This window comes from Pagrus major, chromosome 17, assembly GCF_040436345.1.
Source record: "Pagrus major chromosome 17, Pma_NU_1.0".
Lineage (NCBI taxonomy): Eukaryota > Metazoa > Chordata > Actinopteri > Spariformes > Sparidae > Pagrus > Pagrus major.
In genome coordinates, this window is record NC_133231.1 from 17462959 (window position 1) to 17485686 (window position 22728).

Consider the following 22728-nt stretch of genomic DNA (forward strand, 5'->3'; position numbering starts at 1 on the left):
TGAAAGTGGGCGTGTTCCAATTGATTGGGGTGCGTTTGGTTTCTATCACCTCAGTAGTTTACCTGCTCCATCCCACTTGAACTTCCAAAACCTGTCAATGCCGGTATGAGAAATCGAGCTCACCTACCTTCCTCACTCCACCCCTTTACTATCAGTTCAGGAGGAGAATGAAGTCTTTGTTGTTGTCTTTTGTTGTATTTTATAGATTTTATAGATGGGAACATGTGGATGTTGGTGTAGGAGTTTGTGCAGTAGTAAAGTGATCTTTATTAATTTATTTAATGTTTCTTTTATGTGCTGGTACTTCTAATAATACACTACTGAAAATTAGTTTCACTTGAATCACTTCACTTTCACTTGTTTTGTGAATGTTCTTGGTCCCCAACAATAATGTGACACATTAATGCACATGCATATATGCACCCATATCCCAATATTAAATACTAATTTTTTTAGTTTTCACACTACCATACATTTTGAAGACGTACAAAGAGCATTGTTGGTGGAACTTATCTGCATTTACTCAAGTACTGAACGTTAGTACAATTCTGACTTCAGTAATTGTAGGAGTACTGGAACAATATTTTAAATGTCTATAATGAGCATATTATATACCAAACAGTTAAAATAGTTTATGTTTGGTACACTATGACTAGCAATGCAGCCTTGGTGTTAATGTATCATTCATTATAAACAATATAATTTTTATTGCTATAAGACTGATAGAAGTCCTTCTGGTGCATGATGTGTACACTCATGGACTTTTTATTTAAGTAAATGATCTGAATACTTATTTCAATGCTGACGAACTGAAATGGAAGTTAAAGGAATATAAAGGGCCTGGGATGAGTCCAGAGGTTTGTGTTGCTCTTTGATTTCTGTGGTCTGTGTCATCTGATGTCATGCAGCCTATAATCCAATCAGGGAGGGAGAGAGTGTAATCCAAGTTAATCCTACATCCAGAGAGAGAGAGAGAGAAACCTAGGATAGGGATGGTCATTAAGAGAGACAGAAACAGTTGAGGGACAGCAGTAATCTCTGAACTCAGCTTCATCGGTAAGGAAATGAGCAAAACACACTGCTGCAGAATTCTTCTGTTTTTGAGTGTGTCTGTCTTCTCCTGTAATTCTGTCCGTATATCTGTCTGATCTGATCTGATCTGATGTGATCTCGTCTGACAGCTGCCTGCCTGTGTCCTGAACCCTCGTTGTAAGGGATACCTCTCCATGGAGACGCACTCCCAAAGGTAGGGGAGGGCTTTAAGGGAAAGGAGACCCTCACCTCGATGTAGCAACAAGTCAAGAGAGAGACGATGAAGAAGGAGAGACCGTAGTTGTGGAGAGATAAGAGGGAAGGTCTTACCTGACAAGAGGGGTGGAAACCAACAGAAGGAGGGAAGAAGAAAGAGTTGGATGAAGTAGTTCATTTGTCAGGTAGGAACATTATTGTTAAAGTTGATTATCAGCAAAACAAGAAACAAATGGGCTGTAGCAGGTTTGAAGAGTTTTATTCCCAGCTTTTGTTTAACCTGTCTGTGTGGTTGCAGGATGGGTTATGATCTGGAGAGGTTTGTGGGTTATGTGAATGAGGGTCTTCTGTGCTGTGTGTGTCGAGACGTGTTGGAGCGCCCCCTCCAGGCGCCCTGTGAACATGCTTTCTGCAGCGCCTGCATCAGCAGCTGGCTGCTCCATCACCACTCCTGTCCCGAGGACAGACTTCCACTGGACGTCAGCAGCCTCAAACCACTGTACAGGTCCGTCTACATCTCTGTGTGTCCTCTATTAGGTCTCCATTTTAATAGTTCAGTCTTATGGGGAGATACTACAGGCTAATAAGGTAAAAAATTAACAGGTGACTTGCATCCAGGCAATTCTTTTCTGAAATGTTATGTTTAAATGTGCAAATTAGGCACTTTCTGATTAAATATATACACTAATTGGCACTCACTTCCAGAACAGTAATATGAACATTGGATAATTTCTTGTTTCATTTTGTTGACACATTTGACTCAAAGGTTTTCACAGGGGAAATGTTGGATATCTCTTTTTTATCAATCGATAAATCATAACCATGTTTTCAGGAAATAAAATGTTACATACAGGCTATGAATGATATGTGAACAAAAACGAAAATAGAACCGACCCAACAGGTAAAAATAGATATAACCATAAAACTTCCCCAGTTGATTATTATATTAAGACAATCATTTTTTGTGTGACGCATTTCATGAAATGTTATATTTACATTCGCAAATTTGGCCATCTTAATAAATAAGAACTATTTTGCATACATATCCAGAAATCTGGACTAAAATAAATATCTAAATGTTTGGGGGTTTTTTTCTTGACGTGGTCTTTCCCCTAGTCTAAAGGAAGACATGTTATGGCAGCAAAATAGCCCAAAACATCATATTTAGCCGGAACGTGAAAAAACATTTTCTGTCCTGACGTCTGTCCCGGTTCCACAAATATCTTTCCAGTGTTGTAAAAAGCACCCGAAGTCATACTTGAGTAAAAGTATCTGATATTAAATGTTCTTAAGTATCAAAAGTATTTTTCTGGCAATAAAGTATTAAAAGTACAAGTAAAAGTAAATTACACATATAAAAACTGTATACAACAGGTTTATCGATTGACTGATTATCAGCATTTTTCTGATTACTGGAAACAATGTTTTTTCTTTTTATCCCATTGCAGATAAAATAAATACATTTTAAAATGTGCTACTTTGGCTCTAATGCAGCCTGCAATCTGCAAAGTAACTAGTAACGAAAGTATCAAATAAATGTAGTGGAGTAAAGGTACAATATTTGCCTCCAGATTGTAGCAGAGTTGAGTAAATGTTCTTAGTTACATTCTATCACTGTTTCTTTCGACTATTCATTGGGGTCAGACATGTACACGCCTCTCTGTTCTTATTTCTCTGATACTCTTTTTGTGTTTGTTGACAGGTACATGCGTAATGACCTGACCCGTCTGCAGATTCGTTGTGTGAATGCAGGGCAGGGTTGTGAGGTGGTCTGCACGCTGGAGAGCCTGCACACACATGAGGATGAGTGCGAGTTCGCCTTCGTATCCTGCTCTAACACAGGTAAGAAGCCTCACACCAAGGGGTTACTTTTGTACTTTTGTCGTGGGTCAATTTACAACTTATCTGTTCTTATAATGATGACTTCACGTAAATCCCAGCAGAGCTTCTCATAACTCAAACCTGAGGATGAGAACTGTCAGGTCTGTGGGGCCTTTAATCTATAACAATGCATCATGTATTTTGTATGGAAAATCAAAGTAACTAGTAACTATAGCACTTAATAAATGTACAGTATTTCCCTCTGAAAAGAAGTGGCATAAATTGGATATACCTCAGTACAAGTACAAGCACAGTACTTGAGTAAATGTTCTTTGCAGTGATAGAATGTATTAAGTGCATTTACTCAAGTACTGTATAGTTGGTCAAACCATCATATACAGAATATACATACATGAAATATATATATATATATATATAATTTTACTTTTACTTGCACTTTTGATACTTAATTACACTTTATTTCAGATAGTGTAAGACTCTTCCTCTAGTAGAAATGGGCGACTTTGACTTTTACCAAAGTAATATTTTAGCACGATATCTTTACTTTTACTTGAGTATGACTTTACGGTACTTTTTACATCACTGGTCATTTATAATGATTATGGGTCGTGTTTGTGTTTGTTAAATGGTTTTCCATGTGGATGTGTGGCATATGAAGGTAACGTGACACCTGTGTGTGTGGGAGCAGCAGGTGGCTCTTTTGTTGCCATGGCTACATCCCAAACTAGCGCACCTATGGGACCTGAAAGCCCCCCACAGACCTCACACAGAGTGCATTCAGGGTCAACTTTCCATCACTCTTTAATGAGTGAGTTAAAAGTGTGTATGTACATACAAGCATGTGCTCTTGTGCTCACAATGCATCTGTGACCTGTCATTGGCAGATGGAGAGTACATATGTTACTACTGTGGTAGGTACAGTTACACAGTGTGTGCATGCAGAGTGGCTTTATTGCAGTGTTAAATACTACACAGCAGCTTACAGTTTTACACAAGATATTTCTGTTGCTGTCTGGAAGCCCTTTTCCACCAGTTACAGAAAAAAGTTTGGATGAAAACTAACCTTGATGAAAAGAAATTCCCATTGGAAGTTATGATTATTAGATTAAAAGTCATAAATATGAGATAAAATGTTAAAGTTATGAGAAAAAAGTTGAAATCATGAGATTTAACATCATTACTGTGAGATAAAAACTCTTATTTATGAGATAAATGTAAAAATTATGAGCATGTATCTAATATCTTCGACTATCTCATAATTTTGCCTTTTTTATCTCATACTTGTGACTTTTCATCACATCATTGTGACCTTTATCTCACAATTTGACTTGTGTGTTCCACTCCTGTCTATAGTCTTATGACTTGTAAGACATGTGAACTGGGTACATGGTTGCTTCATATGAGGCCTGTCCATCTCTGTGCTGCTGTCCTCTCAGGTTGTCCTGTGCAGGTAGAGAGGCGGGGCTTGGAGGCTCACCTGTCCGAATGTAACTTCCGCAGCAGGGAGTGTCCCAACGGCTGCGGCCACACTCTTCTCTCCATCGACCAATCACAGCATAACTGTGTGGCAGAGCTGCGCACTGAGGTGGAGCTGCTCAGGTGTGTATCTGTGCTCACATTCTCTCCTAAATCCTGAACACAGAGCAAAGGTTTTTTTAAATTCATATTTGTGTCTCATTAAATATTCACGACAGGGCGGAGATGCTGTGCAAGGTGGAGGAGGTGAGACGAGAAATGGAGTCACGGCTGGACTCACAGAGGAGACACATGGTGCAGAAAGAGTCGCAGCTGAAGAACGAGGTGGAGGAGCTCAAGGTGACCTGTCAATCCTTCTCATGTATTTAACCCCTCGGCTTTCAAGGGAACACCAACAGGCTTGAAGTGAAGATTAAAGGTGAAGGCACATTACTTCACTTCCCACTTAAGGACAAGTTAATTTCACTTGAGTTTAGTTTAATTTGGAACTTCACAAGATTAAGTAAATACAACTTAAATTTTTAGCAAACTGAACAGGTTACTTATCAACTAGGATAGGTTTGTGCTGTGAAACCACGTTGATGCATGTTGTTATCTCGTGTCCTCTCCATCCAGGGTCAGCTGTCCCGTGTGATGTGCGACATGCGGGCCCTGTTAGGAGCAGAGCGTCTGAGGAGACAGGAGCTGGCAGAAGCAGAGTTGGAGAAGAGGGAACTGCTGGAGCTCCTCAGAGACCTGCAGCCAACCAGGAGTCAGCATCCCCTCGAACAGGCAGCCAGGGAGCAGCATCAGGAGGACCAGCAGACGTCTGGATGGGAACTACACACCGAGCCGACGAGACACCAGCAGAGAGAGGCATCTTTACATGCCTCCAGTCTATCATTACATTCAGCTCAGGGCTTAAATATGTCAGGTCCACCTCCATCACCTCAGCTGGGAGAGGGGGCGCGTAAGGGAGGAACCAGGAGCCTGACTCTAGACTGCATCAAGAGGAAGAGCCGGGAGGTGACGGTCATCTGAGAAGATGGGACTGGTGGGAGGATTGGCCAAACCAGAAAAGATTAAATTTGTATTTTTTTTATATTTGGCAGTTTTCAACAAGAATTTACCACTGAAATGTAATGTCTGCCTAGTAGGTTCTGTAGTTTCTGGCATTTCAGTCATAGATTTTTTTATTTTGAAAATAACAGATGAAGGAGAAAAAACATAGTCTATGTATGTTGTTTGAATTCCAGGTCTTTTTTGTGTAATTCTACAAACTGATCTTGATCGTAGGCTAATGAGAAACTGCAGACATTCATTCACTTTGTAGACTCTCCCCTGATCATTTATGCAAACAGATCATTCTGTAATGTCAATATTTTGTGTCCATCAGGTTTGAATTAAAAACAGTTACCTCAAGTGATTTTCTTGTTCTCAGGACCAAATTATTCCTAGTTTCCTCATCATTTCTGCATTTCTTGCTTTTTTGGTGTCCTGCGAAAACTAATCCACAACTTCTACATTTTTAACTAACATAAAATGTTCAAAATTGTTTGTTGACTCAGAATTAGTAATCTTCCATAGGTGTCAGTCTAAAGAAGGGTGTCTAAAGTGCATCTGAGCACAGCAGGCAGAGGTTCACAGAAAAGGCAGCGAAATAAGAGAACTTAGGATGCTACTGCCTTTTATGCGCTATAACAATACAATAGGTGTTTGCGTTTGCCCTGCTGCCCTGTTTCAGTTTTGGCCCTCCAAGAGGAATTTGGCCATGGTCTGGTCTAAGGTATGAAAGCAAGGCATGCAAAGCAACTCTGGCTATATCTTTCATGCTATACTGTACAGTACAATTTGTGGTGAACACCTAATGTGTTTTGGTTGTAATCATCTCAATGAAGACCACAGAACTGCATTAGGGGTCCTGCAATATTGAAATATAATAATCCAGCTAAAATGTTAGTCCTTGTGCATGTTTTGTTGATCAATTCGTCTGGTTGCCTTTTCACCAGTAATTGAGTAGTTGAATCAGTTGAATTGTTCTTCCTGTACAGTTTTATTTTATTTTTTTTACAGTTATAGTTTTGGACTCTCTCCACCTCCTTAAACATGTTTTTGAGGGTAATTTATTTGCTGAAAAAGGGACAAAAGACACAGTAAACAGTTAAAGATAGATTTGATTGTCAGCATTTTACCCCCAAATTTCTACATATATCGCAATGTCATTATTGTGAATTTGTCTAGCCACGATAATCATGTAGTAAAAATGTGATTTCACAACAGCCTTAAACTGCATGTATCGCTAACAATCTAGTCTTTGACATTGGTATGGTTACCTGGATGTTCTGGTGCTGAGGGTGGACAAGGCTGTGTGTAGTTTAGGCTTTTTACACTAAATTCTTGCACCTTGAAGGACCTTCAAGATCTGCCGAGTGGAACATTTGTTCAAGTTTCACTTTTTTAAAAACATGATACAGGCTTGTTATGCGAAGTTTTCGTCGTCTACATCAGTTTACTGTTTCATCTGGTATCTGCTAAAAAACAAAAACGTGTTAGATTGGTTACTCGGAACTTTATTCTCTGAATACAACTCATGATAACAAAACATAAAACATCAACACAGAGTCTGTACGTCATCGTGACAACATCATCCCACCATGTTTCCATGGAGACAGTATATTTAATATCCTGATTGGTCCATATGTTGCCATGAAAGGCTTCAGTCAATGCCCAGGTGGGTTTACCTGGTGAAGGAGCGAACATGTCTGCCCCTCCCCCCTCCGCTCCCTCCCCCACCACTGAACTTGCTCCCCTGAGATCCTCTCCCTCCTCCTCCTCCACCACCCCCTCCAGCGCTGCCGCCGCCTCCTCCCCCACTAAGCCACGACAGCCCAGCGCCTCCTCTTCCCCGCGGGGCTCGGTCCCGTGGAGCCAGTCGGTAAGCACCTGGTAGAAAGAGAAGACAAAATCATTTAAGTTCAGTCTTTTGTGAATCATTCGTTGTGTAAAATCAAGCAAAAAGAGAATGTGGGTGTTCAGTCCGTACTTGCTGGGGGTTGTCTGGAGGGCAGCGGTCCACGTGTGAAGTTGCTCTGGCCTCCGCGGGGTTCACTGTAGGTTCCTCTGTGGGTGACAGCTGGAACCTGTCCGCTCCATGAGGAACCACGGCCTCCTTCTCTGCGAGTGTAGTTACCTACAGAACCAAAAAAAGAGGCTTTATCTCCCTCTACTGGCTGACAAGTGGTTCTGGTGTTTGCTTAAAACACACAAGTCTAAGCTTGGTTGCAATGTATCAACATTTGCGGAGGCTGAGTTCTTTATCTACAATAACTTGGAAGATAATAAGCACACATCTAAAGCTGCAAAATATAATCAAAGCTTTTGATACATTTTGATAACCGATTAATGTAAAAATTTGCTGATTCCAGCTTCTTAACTGTGAATATTTTCTGGTTTCTCTCCTCCTCTATGGCATTTTATAGATCAAACAACTAATCGATTAACTGAGAAAAATAATCAACAGATTAACCAACAATGAAACTAATTATTAGTTGCTTCCCTACACACATTTTATCACCTTATTAAACAAGAAAGTTTTGTTTCCAATATGAGTGTGTGTGTGTACATACCAGATAGAAGAACACCTTTAGGCTGTGGTGGAGTGAAAAAACGAGTCTGGCTGTGGAAGGTGGCTCTGCCTCTGTTGCCAGTGAACAGTCCTCTGGTGGGGGGTTTGGGGGAGCTCTTTGGGGGCCGTTTAGGGGGCAAAAGTCCGAGAGGGGTTGTAATGTCTTTAAACTCTGCTGCCACAAAGTCATCCACGTGCATACTGGGAGGACGGGAGGTGTTCTGTTTGCGCTGGCGGAAGATATCGTGGGGTCGGCAGAGATTCTGTCCAAACCCTCCTCGACCTCCACGGCCGCGAGGAGCAGCCATAATGTGGGCTCTCTTAGCAGGCTCGACGTAGTCAGATTTACCGCTAAAGAGGCAAACACAAGGTGACGTTCAGTCAGTTGATTAAAATAAGATGTTGTATGAAGATAGCATGAAATTAAAATGCAACCCAACACCGGAGCTGTACCTTGATGTGATGAATGTCTCATGTTTGTGTTTGCCCAGTCGGAAGCCTTTTGGAGCCTTCGTGTGACCTGGAGAGGACGGCTCGGACAGGAAGGAGCGCTCCAGCTCTGCCTTCAGGTCCAGTTCTGGACAACACTCCTGAGCCAGACCCACCAGATCCACCTTCACCTGCCACACACACAAAATGATAGACATAATGTCCAACCACATACAGACCAACAAACGGCTCCATAACTGTATGTGATCACGTGTAATTTATATATCCAATCTTGCTTAAATTTCTTGCCACAGTGTTTATAACAAACACACACAAACTTACCATATCCAGGTCTGCCTCTATGTCATCAGTTTGGAAGGGGGAGAACCACAGAGTCTTCAGCTGCTCATCCAGAGCTTCAGACAGAATGAACACCGTCCTGCAGAAAAAAAACAACAGAGGCAAATTATACTTATTATTACATCCAGAGTTTTCCACAAAATTGACACAAGGCTCATTTCAGTATATCATCTGGCTTTAGTGGTGCAAATACAGTATGTCATGTTTAAATGAATTAAAATAATACTGTCATTTCAAAAGTCATAAATTGTCTTGACTGTGATGGTAGCTGCCTCCCTGCGATTGATGAATGAATTAAGATAAAATTGATAAATTTAAAATCTTCATGCATGTCATTTTGTACCTGTTATTAAACTGGGCTCCGAGTGTCTCGGGTGCTGGCAGAGTGGGCTCAGTCTCAGCTACAGGAGGAGTGTCTGTGGCTGTCTCCAGCATCTGCCTCAGCACAATCACGTTCTCCAACATGGTCTCCAGTGAATCATCTTCCTTACACAGTTTCTACAGACCAACATACAGCCTTACAGAGTTAGTTTAACACCAAGGAAGCATCAATCTTTACTTTCCAAAAAAGTTACAAGTGTGCACAATTTGTACCGTTATCTGTTTCTCCAAAGTCGGGAGTGGATGAGAGTCTGAGTCTTCCCACTGCAGCAGACCTTTCATCTCAGAGCCCGACAGTAACCGTGGAGCAGTGAAGACAGGCTCCTCGCCCGACCCCTGGACCTCGTCAACACACTGAATTAGACACAAACAGATCCAACTATAAAATCTGACCATCACACACTGTGCGCAAATGTGCAAGACTTAAATATGCAAAATTAATAGATTTAGACTCAGCTCTCGCATGCCTAGGAATTAATTTAAAGCAGTTTTAATGATTAGTGTAAGCATGAAAACTTGAAAAAAACAATGTTGTCACTTTTTGTAGTTCATCAAACATGTTACTAGTTATTAAGGGCTGAAATCATCAATCGATTAGTTGTCAACTATTAAAATCAAGTGCCAAGTATTTCAAAAAATGTTGGTTTGAGTAATTTTTTAAGAAAAAAAGCCTAAATTCTCTGATTTTAGCTTCTCAAAAGTGAATATTTTCTGGTTTCTTTACTCCTCAATGACAGTCACCTGAATATCTTTGGGCTGTGGACAAAACAAGACATTTAGGGACGTCAACCCTGATCAACATTTTTCATCATTTTCTGACACTTTATAAACCAAACAACTAATCTATTAATTGTGAAAATAATTGACAGATTAATCACCAATGAAATTAATGGCTAGTTGCAGCCCTAACAACAGTAATTTTACAGTTACTTTGAGAGCATGTACAGTTGTACACATGTACTTGCATAAGAAACATGCACAAGCTGACCGATACTGACCATTGTTTCTGTGTTGGCGATCTGTCTGAGGAAGTCGAGCAGAGCTGAGAGCAGATCTGCTGAGTCCTTGTTGAAGGGAAACACCAATCTCTTCAACAGCGAGCACAGACCTGCACCATGTTTCTTCAGAGCACTGAAGAAGAGATTGAACAATTCTTTCATACATCTGTCTGTCATAATGAAAACCAAAATCAGTTTGTTGCTAACTGAGATCTGAACCTTGAGGATATAATGTGTTATGATAATTGTCATGACTGTCTGATGTGCTTTGTACATCTATGCATAGTATCATATGTGTAACTGTATGTTTAACCCTTGTGTACACGTCTTGAATGGCTTAAGAATGCAAAGTGAATTTCAGTGTGAACCAAGAGAAATAAGAGATTATTAAAAGTAGACAGTGGTGAGAAAGCATTGCCATTTACACTTTGAGGTGGTAGAGTCCATAGTCATGCTCAGTGAGGAATGTCAAAGTCCTGATACAGGTGAGGAGGAGTGGGACGCTGCTCTCGGAGTTCCCCAAAACATCCAACAAGGTGCTGCACACAGATGACATCATCTCGCGTCCCGGAAGTGCATTGGCCAGCTGCTCAGCCTCTGACACGCAGCTTTCACCAGGTGGAGATACCACCAGAGAAATGTCCTGATGAAGATGGAGATTCATATTTTTATTCCTTTTCAGGACTTGTTCACGTTTGCCTTTATGTGCACTATACTGCTTACCTGGTCACACAGTGACTGTAATATTGTCCCCACTACTTCGCTGCATTGCTGCTGCTGTAGGGGGTGATCATTTGGAGGAACCAAAAGAGACAGCAACGTGGGGAACAGATCAGCCAGCTGTTCATCTCCAGACACCGACCCGGACAGTAGGTGCAACGTTGCACTCTTACACGCTTTCTGTGACACCAGAGCATCCGTCAAAGAAAGCAGCCGCAGGACCTGGCCCCAGCACACAGTTTTCCCCTCCGCCCTGCAATCACCACAGTTCATACACTTAGAATACAATTCACAGCATAAACACAAACTATGAGTGTCTTTCCTTCACTCACGGCTGTAGCTCCTCCAACAGCAGCTCCAGCAGGGTCTTCATGATGAGCGTTGCGGTGGGTGAAGACAGGTCTGCCAGCTGAACGCACATTCTCCTCAGCATGGCCAAAAGAGGAGGGCAGCTAGTGGCACACACACACCTGAACGCCTCCGAAAACACTTTCCACTGTGCCCGTATGTGCATGCTCCACAGCTTCCTGGTGTTTAAGGCCACAGCCACATCTTGGACTGATATCACCTACGAAGCCGAAGATCTATTAATGCCAGTGCTAAGACAAGAATCCTCAGGAGGTGAAATGAGGTGCAGGATAGATGTGTGACCAGTAGGACGGAGCGAGTTACCTGAGTGCTCTGCATTGGCAGTGGAAGAGGCAGGAGCTCAGAGAGCAACGTCAGACCGGAGAACAGACCTTCAGGAGCTTTCAGCAGCGAGCCCAAAACCTCCTTTAGCATCAGAGACCACGTGTTACTGGCCAGAGTCTCTTCTGTATGAGTCACCTGTACCAAACACACACACATTGACTACCATTAACACTTTGTGCACCAAATTTCTTGGCTAAACAAACATCCCTGCACTGTTCATCATTCACACACCTTTTCATTAACACCCTGCGTGAAGGTGAGCAGTACATCAACGATGAGCGCTTGCACTCGGGTCTCCTCTCCGTCTAGACGGCCAGATGCTGGGATGGAGCACACGATCATGTGGAGTGACACCAACACGCTGGCGACACGAGTGTCCCTGAATTGGAAAGCTCCCCCGCGCAGCAGCTCCGTCAGCATGGTGCGCAGCAGTCGCAGCGTGCTGATGCATATACTGAGGATCATGCAGCGCTGTGGCGTGGGGCCCATGTGTCCGTGCACACGCCACGGCTGCAGCAACACGCTGCACAGCTTCTGTAGGACACGTACACACGTATCCAGACCCTCGCCAGAGAACAGCTGGACTCCTGCAAGACTCCACTTAAGATCCCTCTGCTGACCTGAAGAAAGGAGAACGACATTTTAAAAAAGATCAGAAAAGATACAAAAAAATAAGACTGCAAGCTCTTAGATATGGATGTAAACCATAAAGGATTTAGAATATGAAACATACACAATTATCTTATTAAAAGGTTTAATGAGAAAGGAAATCCATGAAACAGGTTTGTTAGGATACATACAATTAAAGCCTATTGTGTATATCCATGTGGACAAACCTGTTGAATGGACTTCTGGTCTGAGTGTGTGTATGGTTTCTGTGGTAACTCTTAATGTAAACATAGCTTTTGTTTGCTTACAGGACAACTCCACAGTGCCATTTAATATTCAAGAAATCAAAACTAAAAGACAATTTTTATCAGCTGACCTATTACAAAAATAATGTTCTATGTCTTTACCTTCTACAGCGGGTGGGGGGCAGGCAATGTGATTAAGGACCCTGAGAGCAGTGACCAGTCCTGTTCCCTCTGCCGTCAACACATTTTCCACATTCTGAAGTCAAGAAAAGACACACGTTAAAAATGACATATATTTCTCTTATCTGCATATAGCCTTAACTCAAATATGATATAGAGCAGGTAGACGGTTGAGCAGTTCAGACTTGTAGGTGTAGCTCTGCATTCCAAGAGGAGATACTGTATATCTGGTGGCTCTAAGGTACAAAATAAAATGAAAACTTGTAGTTAAGTTGTTTTGTTCTTAAAGTTTGCATCCTTGTCAGCTGGCCCAGTTATAAGATTTGACAGCATAGTACCATTTCCCTCTGATAATAACATTAACATATGCAATATAACTCTTGATTTAATAAACTGTATTATACTGTACTCTAAGAGACCAGTGCCTGTACAGTCAGAAGAGAGAGTCGCTGATGGACTCCCTAAATTAAATGTTATAGACAACTCATTGGCTGCCACCCAAACGCTTCCAACTGAAGAGATTTACCACCGAGGCATTAATAGGACTCAGGAGTTATTAGGACTGAAGATGAAAATGAGAACGTAGTGAACTGTTGCTTTACCTCAGCAGTGAGAGAAAGGTACCTGTTTGATGTAGTCTATTAGGGTGGGAATGCTGCCAATCTCAAAGCGGAGTTTTTCCAGAGGCTCCAGCCATTTGTTCAGCTCTAAAGTACAAAGGAAGACCCACATTTTAATAAGGAAAAACACATACATACACAATAAAAATGATCATATAGGCCAAGTGGGGTTGAGCGAGGTAGAAATACTTACTACTACTTGGCAGAAATAAGTAAACGAATATCATCTGAGTAAAATGTGTCAGTATCTCTACTTGTGACAAAGAAAAATCCTCATCAGGCAGCTAACTGTAGTTAATTCATTCAAGGATGAAGGAACGAGTTAAACACACTTCAGCTGTTTCACGTGGAGCTGAGAGCATGTCCAGTGTTCTCAGAGTAGGGGAATCTATTATCAGGAAAAACTTCAGGAACGCAGTCCAAAGTTTACTGAAGCACACGGATCAAGACAACAAAACTCCAGTATACTTTGGACTGCAATCCTGAAGTTTTTACTGATACATTAATTCATTCAAGTCTATAAAAAACTTCGATCTGAAGCTCGATTCTGAGGCTGTTCTGTAAATCGTTCTTCTAATCAACACATATCATTCTCAGGCTTAAATTTACAACTTCTGGTTAGTTCCAGCCATTCTGTGCACAGATACAGATATAGATAATTTAATTGGTTGAACAAATACAGACGATGGTGTACTCGCTCATCCCTAATGACAAAATACTTGAATGCGACAGTGGTAATATTTACCCTGAAGTTTTGCATTGGTGTCATCAGCCTTGGCTATGACGAGGAGCGGGGCTGCATACTGTTCCATCATCCGCAGTTCATTAGAGGTCTGCGTGACCAGCAACACCAGCATACAGGCGTAGTTATAGGTCACTGCTTTGCGCGCTTTGGCCTCACTACAAGAAAAAACGAGACAAAGAAGTAAAAAAATATTCAGAAATCACTGCACAGGTGTCTAAAATAAAACCACAGAAAAAAGGAGGAGAGAGCTGTACCCCTGTCCATCCTTGCTGTGGTGCTGCAGCAGTGTGACCAGACACGACAGGTTGTTCTCCATGCTGAAAACATGAGCCACAGCACTGCGTCCAGTCTGTGTGAAAGTCATCAGGTAGAGGGCATGGAGCATGCCCAGTACCTCTGCATTGTCACCTTCCTCTAGCCCAGCTCCTCCGTCTCCCCCTGTGGCCACATGGCTCATGAGCTCTGATACCCCCTGCAGAGCGTGCAGCGCCTGCATCAGCCATACACCGAAGCCTTCTTCACCAAACCCTGGCCCCGTGAGACCACTCTCTCCCCCTGTGAAGGTGGTGTCCTCGCCCTCGGCTTCTGCCACTGACGCCAGTAGACGCAGGAGCAGGTTGGCGGGAGTGGGCTGGGCGAGAAGGAAGAGCAGACCGGACTGGGTGAGTGACAGGAAGCGTAGGAGCTCTCTGACAGCTTGTGTGACCCCTAGGTGGCCGGCCGCCGCAGCTGCTGACAACACTGCTGCCATGCTCTCCAGGAAATGGCACGCATGCATATACCTGATAGAGGACAAAGTGAATTATGATGAATCAGGTCATAGTTACATTCAACTTTATGTCAGAGCTTCTGCATATATGTTTGAACTGTGTACCTGTACAGTGCTGGGTATGGATCGTCCCGCTCCTGTGGTCCTGTTATTCTAGCAGAAGTGGGGAACGCTTTCCCAGGTGGCTGTACCATGCAGTTAGGGGCCGTCTCCAGCAGGTGATGTAACTCTTCCAAAACCCCTGCCAGCCTATCAAGTTCTGCCTCGCTCACAGGGGAGGAGCTTAGTGATGGTTCTTCTTCCATGGGGCTGTCGGCATCCTCCATGTCCTCCTGAGAATAACAGTCAGTCGTGGTTATCATTAAAAATATACTTAGTCTCTGAAGTGAGCATTATTATGCGTGTGTGTGAATTGGTGTGTATCTCTACCTGCTGTGGTTCACTCAACGCTGATGCTGCACGCTGCAGGTCCACCAGTACCTCATACATGTGGCTTTTCTGTAATATGGCATTGCCGGCTGTTATGACCCTCACTGTTTCTTCACGCAGGAACAGTTGCACCAAACGCTATGAAGGACATAAAGCTTAGTGTCAGATGGATGAGGCAAAAACGTATCAAATCATTCAACTAGTAAGTGCTTTCTGAATGTTTTCTGTAAATGTGAAGGGGAGGCGGTGAGTCTTTGAAGCAGATTAGATCCTGGGTCAATAACATTGGTTTATTATGTGCTTTATTTAAAAGCTGACTCATTTGAATCATGACAAATGGTAAACTGAGTTCATTTGTAATCATATTTTTAGTTAAAAGTTTTATTTTATTCTTATTGTCTAGCTGTAAAGGAAAATACCTAAACGGGGATCCATACTAAAGAAATATAGTAGAAAATCTATACTGAGTGTCTTTGTGTTGCTAACCTGATAGCCACTCTTCTCCGACTCTCCTGCGTGTAAGAAAGCCTCCACGCCAGCAGGAACGCTGATTAAAGCACCCAGAGCTCTCAGGATACTCAGCTTCAGTGTGGAGGAGACATGGTTTGCGTTCAGCAGCTCCAGCAGCACATTCAGAGCCCCTGCACGCAGCATTGCTGTGAGGCCCTGTGGGCACTCTGCTAGGCATGACGCTAGCTTGGCACCAGCTTTCAATTGTCTGAGGTTAAGAGCAATGGGTTGTGTGAGAGCAACCTCCATACTTAGAGCTTGGAGTACCCATTCGGTTAAAACTCCAACAGGGCCCTCCATCTCTCGCTCTCCTTGTTTAATTAAATAAGCCAACCCTTTGGCCAGTAGTCCAGGTGCCTCTTCCAGAGCAGCGACCCAGCGGGCATCTCTCTCATCTCCAATACTTGTTAGCAGATCTTTCAGCTGTGTCACAGCCTCAGCCTCCTCTGAACCTGCTTCTGTTCCACCAGGGTCCCTGGGTTCCTCCACCCTGGCCTTCTCAAACTGGGTATCAAAGCGGGTCTTATATGGAGGGGTGAAGTAGAGCAGGGGTCTGAGTTCTCGCTCATATGGGTCATACTGGACAGGTGGGACGGATGCCAGGTCCTCAGGAGTGTAGTCCATGTCAAAGGTGGGCAACTTGAAGCTGCCATTATCCAGATCGTCCTCATCGCTGGAAATCTGCTCATAGCCATCATCACCTGAAGGAAAGAGGAGAAATTTGACAAAAGATAATAAATCATTAACAAGAGTTTTAATATCCTTTGTAAAAATAGATGAGTGTAAAAATGAATTGAAATGAGGAGCCAGCGACTTCTACCCTTGCTCATTCATAAATGCATATAAAGACACGCTTTCTCACACACGGCAGTATCACTCCAGACATGCAGGGTTAGTTTGACATGCAGGATATGATGACAGCACAAGCGTCAGCCACGGCTGTGAGAATGTGTGAGGTCGACCTCAACATGACAGCTTATGCACGTCGATCATAAGCCTTCAGAGCAGCCCAGGAGGTGGGCTAGCTAAGAGTTTGGAGCATCCAGCGATTGAAGGTGGAGGCAGCATGCCAGAGCACACACACACTCTCTCTCTCCAACTGTCACTCAGTCCCAAATGGACCCCGTGGCACCCTGGGAGGTCTGATGAGTTTGCGATACCAAAAAGGTTCAGGGTCGGGTGTCCATTTGGGATCATAGACTATCCTACTCTCACAAAATAACTCCCCTACCTTCCTCCATCTCCTCTTCCTCGTCCTCACCCTCATCCTCCTCCTCTTCTTCCTCCTCCTCTTCTGGAGCGCTCCCCTCAGTCCGTGCATCTTCTTCCTCCTCCTGCTCCTCCTCTTCCTCCTCGTCGCCTTCTTCCTCTTGTTCAGCATCTGAGTATGTCTCATCAGCAGGCAGTGACCTTTCAGGTGATACAGCCTCCAGGTAGTCGTCACGGCCCTGGCATGGTTCATCTTTGACCACGCCCACTGTAGACCAGAGGGCACACAGTTCAGCCAACATAACCACAACACACATGTAAACATGCAAACCCGCTTATACAAAACAGCTTTAGGATCATTTTTAGCCTATTTGTGACACGATTATACGTTGACCTTTTTAAATATAATTGCCACATTGCAGGCAGCCGATGGATATTAATTTCTGTACATTGTGTCAATCAGCATGTAGAGACTTGCTTAGCATTTCTAACCCATCATAGTTAACATATTGTGCCCTTTGTGCAGAGCTTTCATTACAGTAGCAACAATTATATATGTTGCAGGAGGCTAACTTTCAACTCCATGGCATATGTTCATTTCCTCATTGTACTGACATTAACTGAAACATTGAGCAACCGAGTTAGAATTCATTTTTTTAAAATGTTGGTTATAAACTAACCAATTTTGGACAATAGATGGGCAACAGTGAACAAAATTCATGGTTCAGTATTAGAGGTGTGGAAATTTCTCGATTATAAAAAAGAACGACTGATGCAAAATTTAATCATGAGAAGTATCAACTGGGAAGATGTTTGAACCACAGCAGCATCTCTGTCATTATTGATAACTCAGGATCTAACAATGGCTGATATAACAAAAACATGTGTACAGTTCTGACCTGTCACTTGGACCTGCTCTTCATCGTCATCATCCGGGGGTGGAGGCCCAGGTGGAGTACGAGGCCCTCTGGGTGCTGGTCTGGGTGGGCTGCCATTATACTGGTCATCTTTTTCCCACTCTAAAAAAACAGTAATAGATTGGAGGTTTAGCAAAGAATTCAAAGACAATAAGAGACCTGCTAATCAGATGTTCCTGTTTCGGCGAGAGCATCAGCTAGTTTCAAATTGCCCACCTTGTTTAACGATCCTCTTGGGTCCACTGGGCTGTTGAGGGGGTGGGGGTGGAGGAGGAGGGGGTGAGCCTTGGTCATGTCCATGTGAGCGCTCTGCTGTTCCGTACACTGCTACAGTCAGACTGGTGTACCAGCCACGCAGCACCAGGCCGTCTGTGTTCACCTGCACATACCAACACATTTAGTTGTTCACAAAGTGACATTAAATGTAAAATAAAAATCATCTTGTTGTTGAGGATGTTTTACCTTTCCACTGGGTCTGAACACGATGGACTTGTTCTCATCATATTCCAGACTGAGGGAAGAAAGCAAACAGGGCAGATTAAAACATCAGAGCAACTATACACCAAGGCTGAAATATTCTTAAACTTGTGTTTGTCTATTTATCTTTACTATTACAGATTATTTTTTAGAAAATAGAATTTGACTGCAAGTTTGGCAGCAAACTGTTAAGTCCTATTTAAAGCTCTTTCCAACCAGAACAAAATTACTGTGTAATTACAGTATGTCTCCCTCATCACGCTCCATCTCTCACTCCTTCTCCCCTCATTTCCTGTCACTATCTAATAAAGGGCATCACCTCACTTTATAAAAAGGGTTTCTGCAGGGTTCACCAAGAAAAATTCAAGACTTTTAAAGAACCTATAAATGCCAAAGGGAATGCAATTTAAATTTTGTTTCACATTTGTACCAGTAAAAAAAAATAAGTTAAAAACTTCTAGCTGTATAATGTCCTCAGACAGCCCGTGATCGAATTCAAAAACATGTTATAACTCAGATATTTGAATATAAGACTTTTAACACCTAATAAGGCTTTTTCCACGACCTGCAGACACCTTGTAATATGCCGAAAAATCATATTTATGCTACACAGAATTGTTTTTTCCTTTAATTTTGACTTTTCTTGTGAATTATAATACAATTCTCAACTCTTCAGACCTGTACATTACATTCAGATGGAACAAGGAAGGTCCTTGGTTGAAGTATTCACACAATCCACTGACGTCTGCAAGTGGTTCCAGGTAAGTAGGACAACGTTTTAAAAGGGCCACAATTACAATTGCAGCTATAGATAGTTTTCAAGGTAGTTTACCGTGATTAAAATTGGCTATTATCATACCTGCACATTTGCTTATATACGTCATTTGAATCTACTATATTAGTGTTATTAAAAATCTAATATTTCAAATTTATATCAAGTCTCTGTCAGGACATAATATTTTTTGATATTACAATAAAGCCTTAATAAACCAAAACAATTATTCTGCTTTTATTCCATTAAGGTTTCTTGTGCCAAGACTAATTTGCCGAAAAACATTTTAGTCAAATTTGTTTTCAACAACTGGAAGACATTTCAAAAGCAATCAGACAGGTTACGAAAAAAAATCTACTCCCAACTTTCCTTGCAGAGATAATAACTGGGGTGTGTCGTATTTCCAGCTTTCAGCCACTCTTACACAATGCACACCTTTAAATAGAAGTTTACGCTCCGGTACTACTGTACACACCTCTGTTATTATGAGGTTAGACTAAAAAAAAAAACATTTGACTCAAACATTCCTCTGCTCATCTATATCACTGGGACCTCTCCGTTTTTGAGCCTCTTTCAGCTACACTGTGGGTGGGGTTGAGTTTCTGGAGAGACCAGTTAGCCAGCATGAGAACAAAGAGAGCTGAATATGGGTGGGTGCGTACCCACACACACCCTTCTGGCCTCTGAGAACAGGGCTCAGATGCTACCACGACTGGTTCTACAGGTGAGACAGACACCTATAGCTTAAGCACTTTAGAGATTTCCCCAGGAAATAAAGAGATGGATTAGAGGTGAAACGAAACGAAACGAAAGGAGGGAGAGTGAAAATCATTCCGACCTGCCCAGTCTGTGGAACGAGGGGCTGTTAGGTTTGGTGACATTATTGAAGAACAGCTCCAACTGGAAGGCATGAGGAGACGTCTCCCTGGAAACAAAAACACACACACATTATATGAAGCGGTCAGGACTCGATCCACAATACAACAGTTTTACAATGATCCTACTTTTATTAAGTTTTTAATGTTCAGTTTTTGGTGACATAGTTGGAAAGGAGTAAATTAAATTGCATATTTATTACTGAGGTCACAGTTAGCAGTGTTGTTGTACTGAACTACGTGTATTAGGCCATTATAGGCAATGTTTCAAATCAATGAACAGAAACTGGGATCAATGTGATGAAAATCTTTGATTTGTCACGTATTTAAGCGGCCGATTTTGCCAAAACAGACATTATCGAAGATCAGTTTCTCTAATGATTTTTCAGAAAATGTACATTATCACAATAAAAGGACATCAATACAAAAGGACATCTATCCCGATTTTATTTTATCTAAATCGCCCACCTCTACACAATATAGAGGCCTGTTCTGCCCAGGTTTGTGCATTGTTGAGGACTGCGACCATTCATTCAGTTAAATTCCATCACACCCAACAGGCTCAGTGGGAATCAGGACCCCCACAACAATGGAGCTCAGGTGTCAAACTACTTTCCTACAGGCACACATATCCATCTCAGGTATCTGTAGCAAAGGAGTGTGTCCAGAGGGGATATATCATCATTAGGAATGAGGTTAAGGATATCCTGCAACTAGGGATGCACCAGTCTAACTAAGGTAACATTAGGCCAGTGAAAGCAGTGGTGCTAAATACTGACATGGCAGCCCACTGTAAATGCATGAATGAATTAATCTAAACATTAGTGGAAATACAGAATTGTATAATGACACTGACAGAGAAACCCTCATTATTGTGACTCACATAATGATAATTACACAATCTGCTAATGAGGTCTGGAATAGGGCTGCACAATATATTATTTCAGCATCGACATTGCAATGTCCACATGTGCAATAGTCACATCACAGGAAGAAACAATGTCAAGCAAGGCAGTCTTGACCATGTTATTAAAAGTGTTGCGATAAAGTAAAGGCATTGAGGCACGTTGCTATGCTTAAAACAATGCTTTTCTTGTGTGTTGCAGGCCACATTTTGGGCAAGTCAAGACATCCATCCATTGAAAAAGGTATGGCCTCATCTTTAAGTAGAGAGTCTGCAGATTACCTCAATGCCTGATGTGTTAAGATCCACTAAAGTTATACATGATTCAAGCTGCGATGAGTAAGGTCTTTGTTTTTTTCTCTGGCAGAAGCCAGGAAGGTAATTAAGTGACATTCAAATGAGTAACAGAGGTTTTGACAAGTCAGTAAGCGCTCAATGTTTACATTACCTTAAAAAATAAATATTTAACTTTGTCTATTTGAACTAGCAGCCTGACTTGTGCAGCCTTCAACAGATCCAGCATTAACGATTGGTGCATCCCAACCTGCAACTATATTCAGTTGCCAGTTTGCTGGGTAAGCCTTGACCCACCTAATATTTATTTCCCATTGTTAATATAAGTTGGATGGCCAAACTATAATATCAATGGCAAATTATTGCATGGATGAGTGTTTGAGAGTGTTATAGGGCTCTTACCCGAATGCTCTGCTGTCAGGTAAGTTGCTGTGTGCTTTGATCCCTGGAGGAATGACCCGCACCTCTGTGATTAGCACCCCGCAAGGAAACCGCACCACATCCACGTTGGTTAACTAAAGTGCATTGAACATTATAATTAATGCAAACATTTGGATATTACAATGCTTAACTAAACACGACAACCACAACTTACAGAGCACATCATAAGAGTCACTTTTACTACCCGCTCTGAGGTAAACACGGCCAGGGTGAGACTTTAAAGTTAGCATTAGCCACTTGGCTAACTAGCAAACAAACTGCGCAGGGATGCAAAATGAGACAGCTGCGTGGGGTTGTATGATTACGGAAATAAATCACATTTATCGGGGTGTATTTGGTATAATTAGGGTTACACTTAAAGAAGTGTACATAGGAACAAAGCCGTGAATTGCAACGGTATCATAACACCCATGATAGTAGTGCTAATATTAGCCAAGTTGACATCGTTAGCTTGGAAGTTGAGCATCATCTTCTAAAACTCCTGAAAATGACCGCTGTGAGTATAAAATGCAGGCGGTTCAGAAGTAAATATGCTAGAGGGTGTTCAGGCGGCCAAATGTTACCTCTGCACTCTGGTGCTTAAACGTATCTAGGAAAAGAAGCTCCGTTGTTGTGTCTGCCGCCATCGCCTTCTTGCTGTCCGTGGTCGGGCGAGGGGTTCACTTCCGGGATGGTGATCACTTCCGGAGCACGAGCGGATGTTAAAACATAAACAAGCAAATAAATGTACTAAACAAATACATAAAAAACATGTTTATATTGTTCTAAAGATAAATAAAGCTATAGATTCAACTTGACCTGACTAACAAAGGTATTACTATTACTATTTATTATTATTATTATTGCTGTTGTCATTAAACTATCTAATATTCATCTATCTAACTAACTAACTAACTAACTAACAAGCTTATAAACTAAGCTTTAAGACTAATGAAACTAATACAATATTAATACCCATACAGCACATTTGATAATGTAGCC

At 42.1% G+C, this 22728-nt stretch overlaps 2 protein-coding genes across 3 annotated transcripts; one reads left to right on the top strand and one right to left on the bottom strand.

Moving 5' to 3' along the window:
- Nucleotides 1-1547: 1547 nt before the first annotated feature.
- On the top strand, nucleotides 1548-5586 carry rnf41l (ring finger protein 41, like). Its single transcript, XM_073484860.1, has 5 exons — nucleotides 1548-1753; nucleotides 2951-3090; nucleotides 4527-4689; nucleotides 4785-4905; nucleotides 5182-5586. The coding sequence occupies exons 1-5, from the start codon at nucleotides 1548-1550 to the stop codon at nucleotides 5584-5586; spliced, it is 1035 nt and encodes a 344-aa protein (XP_073340961.1).
- A 1508-nt stretch (nucleotides 5587-7094) lies between these two features.
- Nucleotides 7095-22404, bottom strand: virma (vir like m6A methyltransferase associated). 2 transcript variants are annotated; one of them, XM_073485169.1, is made up of 27 exons: nucleotides 22311-22404; nucleotides 21709-21821; nucleotides 20072-20158; nucleotides 18447-18495; nucleotides 18201-18363; nucleotides 17967-18086; nucleotides 17120-17335; nucleotides 15835-16559; nucleotides 15349-15486; nucleotides 15025-15251; nucleotides 14405-14932; nucleotides 14151-14305; nucleotides 13410-13492; nucleotides 12768-12861; nucleotides 11983-12371; nucleotides 11731-11886; nucleotides 11391-11626; nucleotides 11062-11311; nucleotides 10764-10981; nucleotides 10339-10471; nucleotides 9554-9694; nucleotides 9303-9457; nucleotides 8942-9038; nucleotides 8624-8790; nucleotides 8172-8521; nucleotides 7589-7735; nucleotides 7095-7488 (listed from the first exon to the last, which is right to left on the bottom strand). In XM_073485169.1, exons 1-27 carry the CDS (start codon nucleotides 22371-22373, stop codon nucleotides 7283-7285), a joined length of 5406 nt encoding a protein of 1801 aa, XP_073341270.1. In that variant the 5' UTR covers nucleotides 22374-22404; the 3' UTR covers nucleotides 7095-7282. The 2 variants fall into 2 exon arrangements, with proteins under 2 accessions (XP_073341270.1, XP_073341269.1); XM_073485168.1 differs by having other exon boundaries at nucleotides 17090-17335.
- Between the last annotated feature and the right edge of the window lie 324 nt (nucleotides 22405-22728).

Bases quoted from the DNA above. Each gene is read 5' to 3' on its own strand.
- rnf41l (XM_073484860.1), top strand. From the start codon at position 1,548: ATGGGTTATGATCTGGAGAGGTTTGTGGGTTATGTGAATGAGGGTCTT. The intron at 1,754-2,950 runs GTCCGTCTACAT...GTTTGTTGACAG, and splicing joins AGCCTCAAACCACTGTACAG to GTACATGCGTAATGACCTGA. The intron at 3,091-4,526 runs GTAAGAAGCCTC...CTGTCCTCTCAG, and splicing joins CGTATCCTGCTCTAACACAG to GTTGTCCTGTGCAGGTAGAG.
- virma (XM_073485168.1), bottom strand. From the start codon at position 22,373: ATGGCGGCAGACACAACAACGGAGCTTCTTTTCCTAGATACGTTTAAG. The intron at 21,822-22,310 runs GTAACATTTGGC...AATGCACTTTAG, and splicing joins TTAAGCACCAGAGTGCAGAG to TTAACCAACGTGGATGTGGT. The intron at 9,458-9,553 runs GTACAAATTGTG...GTTGGTCTGTAG, and splicing joins CTTTGGAGAAACAGATAACG to AAACTGTGTAAGGAAGATGA.